The 12,126-nt window shown below is 55.6% G+C and overlaps 4 protein-coding genes across 4 annotated transcripts; 3 read left to right on the top strand and 1 right to left on the bottom strand.

Moving 5' to 3' along the window:
- Window positions 1-1,262: 1,262 nt before the first annotated feature.
- GND2 (6-phosphogluconate dehydrogenase, decarboxylating 2) lies at window positions 1,263-3,323 on the top strand (the record flags this gene model as incomplete). Its single annotated transcript, XM_032020143.1, has 5 exons — window positions 1,263-1,276; window positions 1,626-1,665; window positions 1,814-2,338; window positions 2,393-2,827; window positions 2,883-3,323. 5 exons carry the CDS (start codon window positions 1,263-1,265, stop codon window positions 3,321-3,323), a joined length of 1,455 nt encoding a protein of 484 aa, XP_031882738.1.
- A 779-nt stretch (window positions 3,324-4,102) lies between these two features.
- Window positions 4,103-6,378, top strand: ssr4 (SWI/SNF and RSC complexes subunit ssr4; the record flags this gene model as incomplete). Its single annotated transcript, XM_032020144.1, has 3 exons — window positions 4,103-4,141; window positions 4,200-4,463; window positions 4,516-6,378. 3 exons carry the CDS (start codon window positions 4,103-4,105, stop codon window positions 6,376-6,378), a joined length of 2,166 nt encoding a protein of 721 aa, XP_031882737.1.
- Window positions 6,379-8,432: 2,054 nt separating this feature from the next.
- On the top strand, window positions 8,433-10,330 carry CGGC5_v000801 (uncharacterized protein; the record flags this gene model as incomplete). The annotated part of the gene is made up of 2 exons (XM_032020145.1): window positions 8,433-8,637; window positions 8,694-10,330. 2 exons carry the CDS (start codon window positions 8,433-8,435, stop codon window positions 10,328-10,330), a joined length of 1,842 nt encoding a protein of 613 aa, XP_031882736.1.
- Window positions 10,331-10,804: 474 nt separating this feature from the next.
- On the bottom strand, window positions 10,805-11,670 carry CGGC5_v000800 (uncharacterized protein; the record flags this gene model as incomplete). The annotated part of the gene is made up of 2 exons (XM_032020146.1): window positions 10,805-11,132; window positions 11,240-11,670. 2 exons carry the CDS (start codon window positions 11,668-11,670, stop codon window positions 10,805-10,807), a joined length of 759 nt encoding a protein of 252 aa, XP_031882735.1.
- Window positions 11,671-12,126: the final 456 nt, after the last annotated feature.

The raw sequence follows: 12,126 nt of genomic DNA, 5'->3' as shown, positions 1-12,126 counted from the left end.
GAGTGATTCCTCCGCGGCCGTGGGTTGCGAAACGTCAGGGTCTGACGCATCAGGTTTGGATACCGGAGTCGCACCTCGTCTCTTCCTGGAACACGCAGAGTGTGAGGCAGAAACTCGCGGCGGCCAATGGGAAAGGGTGCCTATCGCCGAATCGGACCACAACAGGACGGATCCAGAAGCGCCTTTTTGCAAGGAGTCAGGACCGTCTTTCGTCAAGGCTGGCGCGCCTCTGCTTGACTAAAACACCACCGGCGTGGAGCAGGCATGATGGTCGTTGCTGGGCCGCCATCCGCCGCGCGGGCCGGCTGACGGCCACAATGCGGTAGCTGTGTACACCGGCGTCGCAGCGTGCTGATGAGCAAAGCGACGGGTCCAAGTTGGTACCTGCTTACGGCGCTCTCTAGTCAGAGGACATGATGCTGCTTGATGCTATTCGTTTTGTTTGTCAATCATCGTGTTGCAGGTCTGTGTTCCCTGCAAAACGGCAATACATACAGGCAAGCTGCAAAATGTGTTTAGGCAAAGATGCCAAACGGGGAAGCCGGGCTGCTGACAAGAGCGAGAAAGATGAGGTAGCAGAAGAACATCGTCATAAGTGCCCCTCCATGACAAACCACCCAATTGGAGGAGGCAGCACAAGGGGCCTTGATGGAGCACATTGGCTGGTGGTGACGATGCCGTCCCTCTTCTTTCTGCCTCTCTGTCTCTCGGTCTCTGGTCTCTGTATCTCCCTCATTGCGTGGACGGAAGCGCTGGAAGAGCTGGTGGGAAATGCCAAAGATACATGGCCAGTACATGTTGCCCATGAGTAAGCTCCGTCAACAAAGCCAATCGCTCCAACCGGCGTCCCGCTTTTCTGCCCAGTCTTTGGCTTTCCCTCACGCAAAAAGACGAAAGTCAGCCGTGGGCGTTTCCCACAGCAGCGATGGCGGCGATGAAGCACCAGGTACCGCACCATGTACGCCCTGTGCCTCCTACTGCGTGGGAGTACTTGGAAGCTAAGAGTGGGAGTGTGCAGGTTGTCATGGGGGGGCCCCTGCCCCAATGCAAACCACCCCCCTCCCATTGTCCCCTCCTACCCCTCCGTCGACCCTCCCCCTACAAACTTCGTCCGGGTTGACGAAAGCTCCAGCTTCTTGTCCTCTTGACACATTCTCCTTGAGATAAATAACTCGACGCTCCCGCAGTCTTCGTGGAATCGCGCGTTTGAACCTCTCCTCCATCAAAACACCCCTACATTTTCATACCGACCAACCGCCATCATGTCTGGACCAGTGTAAGTATCATCTGCTTCATTCCCCTCCCCCGTCGCTCCAAAGCAAATTACCCCACCACCCCGCTTCCGGCCTCCGAAGCCTCACGACGACATCATGATGCTGGCCAATTCGCGCAGCTGTGTGTATTGTCGTGAGGTTGAGGAGGTTGGACGGGTTCACGGGAGGTGCCAATGCATATTGGCCGTGAGCTATCAGCTTCTCTCGCAACAACACCTCATGCTCATACAACCAGCGCTCGTCTTGCCAATATCGTGGCAAGCGTTGTGCCAGCTCCGAGGTCCCGCCCCGCTTTACTTCGCGCCCGAATACTCAAAGTCCGGATGTGAATAGTAGCTAACCACATCGCAGCGCTGATATGGGCCTCATCGGCCTGGCCGTCATGGGTCAAGTTTGTACACCACAACCCTCTACAGATGAATTAAAAGCTAACTGTCTCTCTATAACATCATATTAAATGCCGCTGATGTCTCGACACCCTTTATTTGGCCTTTCCCGGCCGTTTTGAAGTTATACAGAAGTTGCTGACTTTGATATAGCACGGTTTCACCATCGCCGCCTTCAACCGTACCGTGTCCAAGGTCGACCGATTCCTGGCCAACGAGGCCAAGGGCAAGTCCATCGTCGGCGCTCACAGCCTCAGCGAGTTTGTGGGCCAGTTGAAGAGCCCTCGCCGTGTGATGCTCCTCGTCCAGGCTGGCAAGGCTGTCGATGACTACATCGAGAACCTCCTCCCCCTCCTTGAGAAGGGCGATATCATCATCGATGGTGGTAACTCTCACTTCCCCGATACCAACCGCCGCACCAAGTACTGCGAGACCAAGGGCATTCGCTTCGTTGGCTCCGGTGTCTCCGGTGGTGAGGAGGGTGCCCGCTACGGCCCTTCCCTGATGCCCGGTGGTAACGAGGAGGCCTGGCCCCATCTTAAGGACCTCTTCCAGAGCATCGCCGCCAAGAGCGACGGCGAGGCCTGCTGCGACTGGGTCGGTGACGAGGGTGCCGGCCACTACGTCAAGATGGTCCACAACGGTATTGAGTACGGTGACATGCAGCTCATCTGCGAGGTATGTGTCCCAAACGCTGATCTACCCAACCAACACTTCTAATACAACACATAGGCCTACGACATCATGAAGCGCGGTCTCGGCTTGTCTAACAAGGAGATTGGTGACGTCTTCACCAAGTGGAACAAGGGCGTCCTGGATTCTTTCCTGATCGAGATTACCCGCGACATCATGTACTTCAACGACGACGATGGCACTCCTCTCGTCGAGAAGATCCTCGACCAGGCTGGCCAGAAGGGTACCGGCAAGTGGACTGCCGTCAACGCCCTTGACCTTGGCATGCCCGTCACTCTTATCGCCGAGGCCGTCCTTGCCCGTTGCCTGTCCGCCATCAAGGAGGAGCGTACCAAGGCCTCTGGTCTCCTTCAGTACGTTGGCCGCAACAACAAGTTCGAGGGCAACAAGGAGCAGTTCATCGACGACCTCGAGCAGGCTCTGTACGCCTCCAAGATCGTTTCCTACGCTCAGGGCTTCATGCTGATGCAGGAGGTACGTGTCGTCTTTTCCAACCTTACACGATAAAATGCTAACAAACCTTTTGCAGGCCGCTAAGGAGTATGGCTGGAAGCTCAACAAGCCCTCCATTGCCCTCATGTGGCGTGGTGGCTGCATTATCCGCTCCGTCTTCCTCAAGGACATCACCAACGCTTACCGCAGCAACCCCGACCTCGAGAACCTCCTCTTCGACGACTTCTTCAACAAGGCTATCCACAAGGCCCAGCCCGGCTGGAGAGACGTAGTTGCCAAGGCTGCCCTCCTTGGTATCCCGACTCCTGCCTTCTCCACCGCCCTGTCTTGGTTCGACGGCTACCGCACCAAGGACCTCCCTGCCAACCTTCTCCAGGCACAGCGTGACTACTTCGGTGCTCACACCTTCCTGGTCAAGCCTGAGTTGGCCAACGAGAAGTACAAGGCTGGCGAGTACCACCACGTTAACTGGACCGGTCGCGGAGGCAACGTCTCTGCTTCTACTTACAACGCTTAAAAGGATTTTTGGATGGGTTACGCGTAGACTAAGGAAAGGGCACAAACTATTATGATACCTGGTATAATGGTGCCAGGCGAAATGAAATGAAATGATTCCTCCCATTTGACCTTGATATTGCATAGCTGTGACAAGTGCATGAGACGATTCCGTGCAGCGAGAACCATCAACTGCTTGGCTTGAAACTCGGAAAACCACCAGTTGAGATGGACAATCGAACGCCGGGAAGTGAAGACGGGGCTTTTTCGAAGCTAGCTTGAAAATGACTACATGTTAGCTCAAAGCAAGCTAAACTGCATTGGACTGGGCTTCGTTCTGATTGAGGCCTGTAATAGAATCATGTTGAAGGCTGAAAATCATTCCCTCCAAGGCAAAGATTGAGAACATCCAGTATTTCTGAAAGTCCCTATTGATCCGTAAGAGAGAAAGGCATGATGCACTCTCACTAAGGCACAGGCACCTTGAGGAAAGCTATCTGCGCACGGTCCCCAAACGGAGACCTTTCTGGTTGGCTTTGGCGCGACAGGGGTCACCTCAGGCACCTCAGCCTCGTCGCGAGAAATTTGGGGACGCGAACCGACCTCCAAGCCATTTCAACCATCAACCCCAGCCTTCCCACATCTCGCGCGCATCCATTAATCAACGTCACTTGGCGCACTTCTCTTCCTACGAACGATATCGCAAGTTGATGGAAAGATTGACTGCTTTGCGCCAATAAGAATCGCGCATCGAGGACCGCCAGTTACCATCACATCCAAAATCCGCGACCGCGACCCATCATGGCTCAGGATCCGAGTGACGGAATTGATCAGGAGCTTGTACGCAGCGCCGCCCCGATTTGCATTTGATGTAAACTCATCGCTAACGCCTTAACAGCTGAGCCATGCTCACCTGATTTCCGCGAACCATTATGCCGACCAGGCACGTGTCGATCTGAACCAAGTTACGAAATGGCTTATGGCTGCCCCTCAAGTCGCGAAAGACAAGGCCCCGTTCTTCTGGACCTACCTCGATAGACCCCGCGATGGCCAGATTTATCTCACATGGCAGCCACTCAAAAGGCTTGGAACCAACTTCGCCAGCGATGGCATGATCTGGGGCCCTGAGCAATACCACAGACAGGACGTCGGCAATGGATTGGTATGCCACCTCTTTGTCACGCCGTTGGTCCCATTACTGACAATGGACATAGTCTCTCGAGATCCACTACATCAAGTCGGGTTTCATCCCCGGCGAGTCGGTCGCCATGCATGCGCGCCGCAGATTCCGTCTTGTGCCTTCGCAGACAGGTGTGATGAACGCGCCGCAGCCCGATATCAGCCTCTGGATCGTCCACTACGGGCCGTCGGACCCTCCTGACCGCGTGCCGGTCAACCTTATTCCCGTCTCCCAAGACACTCAACACATCATGGCCACCCGCAACCACCTGCAGAAGTGCGGCCAGATTGCTCGCAAGGACTTCATGTTATCAGACCGTGCTAGCTGGCCAAGTATCCAGTTCCCCCGCAATGGAGGACGACCTCAGATGTACAACCCTCCAGCCCCGTCACGGAGGGTTCCTCAGCAGATGGCCTACCCTCCCTCGGGCCCCTCTGGTCGCCGTGGCCGCCAAACCCAGGCTCAAGCCCAGGCCCAGGCTCAGGCGCAAGCCCAGCAACAAGCCTTGGCGCACGCCGAAGCCCTGCATGACGATGAGGAATTGGAGAAGGACCTCTTCGACCATCTCACTCCCAGAGACGTTTCCTTTGCGCGGTACCAGCAGAACCACGAGTGGATGGAAGAGATCGTTTCTTCTCCTTACGGTCTTGCCCAGATCGCGCCGCCTGATCTCGGACTTGGCCTTAAGGGCGAGCTCGCATCTTTGACCGATGGCATCTTTACGGCACAGAGTGCTAATGCACTTACTGAGGTTCCTCAGAAGCCGTACGTTGGTCGGTTGGAGCCTGGTCTCGCAGACGAGTTCAGAAAGAGAGTTCAAGAACATCTCGAGACGACAAAAGCGGAAATGGAGAAGATGAAGGCAGAGCATGCAAAGAACCTGGCTAGCCTCAAGGCCAGCTCTGTGTTCGTGGATGCAGAGAAGGAGATCAAGAACTCGATTCAGGAGCGGGGCCCGGAGATTTGGCGTCTCGAGGGCCATTCCACAGATGCGGACGACAACTCTGGCACATGGTCTCAAAAGCACAACAAGAAGGTGGATGACATCGTGGCGCAAGTCGAAGCCAACCTTGGCCGCCATATTGAGGTCCTTCACCACGTTCATCGTATCCAGGATGGCGGCTTCCAGGAGCCGGCCCCTGAGCCCGTGAAAGAGCCAACACCAGCTCCGCCGCCTGCGGCTTCTCCGCAAGCTCCTGCGATAGGCGCTGAGCCAAGCGGTACCGCCTCCCGGCGACCCTCTCAGGCCGGTTCTCAACATAGTGGCGTTATGGTCGGCGACTCGGACATTGACATGGGCGGCACTGCCGCAGGTCTCCTTGATCAAATGCACACTGGCTTCTCTGCCACATCTACTCCTATCAACAATTTCCCCACACCACAGGCTCATCTTTCAGCGCTCAACTCGAACGCCGGCACTCCGGCCAACGCAAACGCGCCGTCACCGGCGCCTGTGCCCCCGACGATTCCTGAAGAGTCGGAGGCTCAATCTGCGCCATCTGGCGGGGAGGACATCACAATGGGCAACACAGAACCTCCAAAGGATGCACCCACCGCGCCCGATCAAGGGACTGGCAGCGGGGACTGGGTGATGGTACCTAAGGGGGGTGCATCGCCGGACCCTGCCGCCGCGGCCAACGCCAATGCGACTGAGAGTGAGGCCCCGAAGCCGACTCCCAAAGCTCCTTCTGCCGCCGGTACCCCTGCCGGAGAGACCCCTGGTGGCTTCAGCTCCCTCGGCGATCTCGATTCTGCCGGCGATGCAATGGCGACTTATGGAGCATCGCTGGGTGATGGCTTGGACATGAACGCGGAAATAGATGACTCTGCTTTCGGTGATGCTTTCCACGGCATCTCCAACACGAATACGCCTGGAAACCAATCTGAAGGCGCTTAGGGGACGGTCTGCCTTCAGTGATGCTTTCCTAGGCTTGTCTAGCCCAATACGATATTGAGGGAAATCAGAGAATGTTTCGGAGCTGCTTTTGCAGAAAAGTATCTGTGATAGATTATGATGTAAATTTAAGACAATGTTTTGCTTGGGCAGAGAGAGGATTCCACAACATGCTGGCCTCTGCTGGGTTCGCGGTGATGGCTTTGGGTCTGTATGGTATCAATCAAGTAGGCGACTGGAGAATGTCACGGATGCGTCCGTTTTCAGGCCGCTGTTTTCTGTATGCGAGGCCATCTAATGGACTGGTGAGGCGCAATTGCTCTATGTTGAATACCATCTGCCGAATACTTCCCAAATAACAACAATGGCCATGAAGGATATCGACAAGGACAGCGTCAATAGCGACAGTGATAAACAGTGGTAGTCACAATGGATCAGGGGTGCGAGCTCCCAGGATGCTACTTTACGACTGTCGATCCACCGCCACACACATCTTTCCGTCTGAACAACAGCGGCATAAGGTATGGCCAACCCATGATGGATCAAGCATATTTCTTTACCTAAACTTTATCGAGGCCGAAGCCTTAGGTATATGAAGTTCCACTTCCCTCCTGGACTTTTAATCTATCGTATGGCTTTAGCACGGGTGTCAAAATGCTTATTCACGTCTCAATCACACAAGCGTCTTTTACGTAAGACCGAGTCTAGACTATCATTTTCGCCAAGGGCGACTATGGCTGGGGACCAACAGCGCCATCGAGGTGACCATCGAGAACAAGATCAAACACGGAGAAAATGGTGATACAGGGCGGTTCATCCCCAGAGCGACTTGCTTGCGTTGACAGGGGCTTGGTCAGTGCGCGCTGTTAGTGAGATCGCCTGGGCTCCGGGGATTTCACTAACGTGGATCCACTCTGCGGCTTGGTTCCGGGCGGGAGGTTTGAGTTTGATCAGCTCAAGGACGTCGTCTCAGCCGCCGCTTTGCACTGGCCCCTGTCATCCCGACTTTCATTCAACCTCCTCAACGCACCAAGGCGTTCATCCATCCCGCCGGGCCATCAAACGAGGATTGGACGAAACTGCGCTGCTTATACATTTACATGCTTAACGACACAAATCAACTCAAGCTTGTTTGCAAGTTTAAGACGAGAGCTTGAGAGCTAAGGGCAACCAAGTCTCTGCCTGTCTCGGGCTTCACTCTACGGTCTATGAGACCTCAACCATGAAGCCGCGCAATGCGGCTCACACACTACCAAGCGGCTAGTGACGACGCGCCGAGCTTGAATACAGCCAAGCGATGCAAGAGGCCGGGATCGCGAAACCAGGCTTCGCCTCTTGCGAGATCCCCCTCCCGCACCAGTGCCCACCCCATTGCGATGGATGGTTGTTTCGCAATCCTCCGTCACCGCGTTGGGTGCCCCCGAGTGGCTGGGCCCACCCTTCGGGGAGAAATGTTTCTCAATGCCACCCATTGCGTCCAGGCCCCGGCCCCGTCAGCCAATCTATCGTGCGACCTCATACGCCGCTCCGAAGGGCTCGGTAGCGTGTGTCGGCCGATGAGACGCCCTCAGCACCCCTGCCGAGCTTTTTCTCTCCTAAGCTTGAAGCCTTGAGATGACGTCCAGGGGTGGTTCGCACTGGGTCCTGCCACAGGTCTCCCCTGTCTGGGGTGGTAACGTTGACTTACACGCGAGGAGATCCATATCAAAGCCACCAGCCCGAGTTTTGCGGCTCTTGGGACGGCTCTTTTGCCTCCCTTTCTTCTGGTTTCTCCATTCTTGTTCGCTTCTCACTCATTACTTGTGTGCGCCTTTCTTTCTAACTGACGATCCTTTTTTTGGTGGTCGTTGGTTAATGTTTTCGATTCTCTAGTCAACCCGTCTGCAGGCCAGCTTTTCTTAAGCAATCCCTTCGTTACGTTCGTTTTCGATTCGACCTCGATACCCGTGCCCTAGTTGGCCGTTTTTTTCTACTCCCGTAATTCTTCTTCTCGAAGACCTTTTGACGATTAAGCCGACCCCAGCACGACTCTTCTATCAACAAAAGATTTGGACGAAATGCGTTTCACAAAGTCTCTGGCTCTGCTGGCGAGCATTGCCTTCGCCGACGCCCAGTTTACGAAGCCCCTGGCAGGAGATTATTTCAACATTGGCGAGAAATTTGCGATTGAGTGGGAGACGGCAGGCTTGCAAGGACCCATCAACATCGACCTGGTACCTAGCGGAGTGACGGATGGTTCAGTTGTTGCAGAGAGGATCGGCGGTAAGGTCATCGTGACGGATGGCTTGGGGATGTGGTGTACTAACAAGAGTTGGCAGAGCAAATCCAGAATGTTGGTCGGTTGTACTGGGCACCCGATGCCTCCATCGCGGCCTTTGACAGCTTCATGATGGTCATCACCGATTCTGCCAAGGCTACCGTCATGTCCCAGTCGTTCAAGATCAACCAACTTACGGATCAGCCCATCGTCCAGACCTACGTCGGAGCTGAGGTTCAGGTTCTTACCAAGCCGCCCAACGCCCCGAAGACGATTTACTCTGGTGACTTGCCACCCGAGGCCACCCCTGCTGGACTCGTTGTCGAAGCTGCTCCTGCGAAGGCTGCTCCTGCCAACGGTACGATTCCTGCTGCTCCCGCCAAATCCAATGCTGCTGGCGACGCTACTGCCCCAGCAGAGACCGCCCCCGCGACAACAACTCCTGCGACTGGCGGTCGCCGCAAGGGCAAGGGAAAGGGCAGAGGAGGCAACAGAAACAGCGATGGCGCCGAAGCAACCGCGGCCCCGACGGCTTCCGCCCCGGCAGGACAACCTGCGGCTGGCGGCAACGGCACCGACGCAGCGCCTTCACCCATCTTCTCGACTATTGATCCCGCCGGAGGCGGGGCTGCTGCTCCTTCGCCTGCTCCCATCAAAAACAACCAGACCGCGCCCGCAACAACACCTGCCGCGACTGAACAGAGCCGTGTCTCCATCAAGCCATCTGCGACACCCACCGCCTCCCTTCCCCAAGTTCTCATTCCGCCAAAGAACTCCAGCACTTCCGCCGAGGCATCTGCCACCCAACCGGCCGTTCTCGTCCCTGGCAACACGACTGTTCCGGCCGTTTCTACTCCCGCCGAATCCAAGGTTGCCGTTCCAGCTAACACGACTGTGCCCGCTGCCACCTTGCCCGCGGTGCTTGTCCCCCCGGCTAACACCAGCACTCCCGCCGAGACGGCTGCGGCTTCCGCCTCCCTGCCCCCGGTTCTCATCCCGTCGAACACGAGCGCTACCGGACTGCCAGCCATTCCCGCCACCGAGCCTGCTGCCGTCGCCCCGGTTCCTATTCCTTCTGCTCCCCCGGCCGATACGAGCGCTCCAGCACCTCCTGCTGCCGCTCCTCCCGCTACCACTCCATCGGAACTCCCCGCCGCTACCGCCATCAAGCCGCCTCTCAACCCGGTTCAATCTTCTCCCCCGGTGCCCTCTGCCGTGACTACTCCCAGCTCTAGTGTCGCACCCGCAACGCCGACCCCTAGCACCGGCAGCGGCGACAAGGAGAAGGGCAACAAGAACGGCAGCGAGAAGGGCTCTGACGCGGGAGGCAGCGCGGAAAGCCGACCTCCCGTAGCCACCGCGCCGTCCTCGACCGTTGCGTCTACACCTGCTAGCTCTCAGTCTGCCGGCACGGGCTCGAGGCCGACCGCAGTGCCGCAACTGGACACCCCCGCCGACCCTACCACAATCCCCCGCCTCGGCGCGATCATCTCGCTGCCGTCTTCCCTGATGACTTCCATGGTGCTAGCGAGCAATATCCAGGCCCAGGGAGTCGCGGCACCTACGACCGGTCTCGTCTTTGCCACGTCCCCTCCCTCGGTCCTCACTACATCTGGCGGAAGCAGGCAGGCGCAGAAGAGCTATCTTGCTGCGATCGTTGGCGGTGCTGCAGCTCTTGCGGTCACGTACGTGCTGTAGACGGTGGACAGAGAAGAATGATGACATGATAATGGTTAAGAGGGGCGAGAGCGAAAAGGCAGCGTAAGGGTTTTCCTTGTCCATAATTGTAAGATGCTGGCGCCAAGTGGTTTTTGAATATCACAAACTACAACATATCAAAAAAGGAAATAAATCAGATGGCCAGATTCGCATACTGGTATTTGTTTTGAGAAACTCTGTTGGACAGGCTTGGGGTTCGGCAATAGCCCTAAAGTCTCGTATCCTTTTGCCTTCTAGCCAGTACACCTCAATCGATTCTTCTCTATGTCAATGTTTGTCTTACTGGGTTGATCCCCTTTCCATGCGTCTATCACCTCGGGTCGGTCGTTCAGACCGGAGCCTCTCATTATAACAGAAAGAAATACGTCCGCTGGAAAAACAAGCGCTATGGATAAGCCATAAAGGTATACTCGTATTGGTTGTAAGGTTCCATACACCATAGCTGTTTCCCGTCTAGCTCTCGGCACTCGGGCCTCCTGGGCTGTTCGAAGCATCATATGCATCAATGTCGAAGAACTCGGAAACGGGATCCGCCTCCTCTTTTGTCTTTTCGTCCTCACCCTCAGGAGGCTGCGGACCATCAGAGTCGAGAGGAGCGGTGATGGGGCTCGACGGTCTCGAATTACTCAATGATGATGAGCCCGAACCGGAAAAGTCAGGAGTCCGCGTCAGATCTTCTTCGGGTTCCTTCGGGGGCAAAATCCCCAACGGGTTGAGTAACCGACGAGGGTCGATGGTGTATTCCACGTAACATCCGATTTCAGGTCTGCCGACCTCGGGACTAATAAAAGGGGGGTTAGAGTATGCTTCTTGAGCAATTGTGGGAGAGGTTGGTATGAAATCCATCCAGATGGAGAAAGCAGCAAATGACGAGATTCCAGCACTGACCTCGAGAGAAGGCTTAGGATCTTGGGGTACACCCGGCTGCGAAGTTGTGAATGGTTCGGGCGGGCTTCCTCAGTCACAGCTTGTGCGACGATTACGATATCGCTTTGGGGATGGTCTATCGTACGTCTGGATACCGAATAAAGTGAGAGGTTGAGGAGCGGTGCAGGATGTACAAGACTCCTCATGTCATCTTCGACGGTCTTCTTCAGCGTCTTCCCCCATCTCGGAATGGGTAGAAACCACTGGACGAGGAAAGGACGTCCGTCTATCTGGGCTGCGTTTTTGCGGTTGAGCTCGGTCTTCAGGCGTTGAAACGGGGTGAGAAACGCCAGTAGTCCGTCTGTTCTGTCGCTGATGGGGAAGCTGGGATCATGGGCAGTGCTGAAGCCTGCACCGTAAGTGGTGTATCTGAAAGGGAAGACTGGGGCCATGATATGTTGCTTTCAATATCCAGAAAAAAGAAAAAGAGGTACAGGGATCGCTGACCTCTTGTGATGTTGTTAACTAAAAGTGATGAGGGTGGTGAGATTAAGCACCTGTGTCCGATGGATTCCAGAGAGAACTGATGTGTATTCTCGTCCCTTCAGGAGACATAAGCAGTTTTCCACAGGAAAGGAGGCTGTCCCAACATGGCAGGCACTGGTGCCATTGGTAGACCAACAGTGAGACAAGTTGGCAAGATCTCAATCGTCGAGGACATCTCTTTCTTTGCCGGTTCAGAAACATTATTGACAGGTTCAGGAAGTTGAAGAAAGAGGTCTCAGGGGTTGCTCAACACCTGCCGGTTGAACAAGAGATCCTGCTGTTCAGCCACAAGACAGTGGCGGCATGCGCTACTAATGTCTCTTGATAAGCAGAAACAACTACCATGGCCCCGTTCCTCTGGC

Source organism: Colletotrichum fructicola (genome assembly GCF_000319635.2).
Source record: "Colletotrichum fructicola Nara gc5 chromosome Unknown KSG_Nara_v1_contig01, whole genome shotgun sequence".
Classification (NCBI taxonomy): Eukaryota; Fungi; Ascomycota; class Sordariomycetes; order Glomerellales; family Glomerellaceae; genus Colletotrichum; species Colletotrichum fructicola.
The sequence above is the reverse complement of the archived record's forward strand: the minus strand, read 5'-3'. Positions and strand labels throughout refer to the sequence as shown.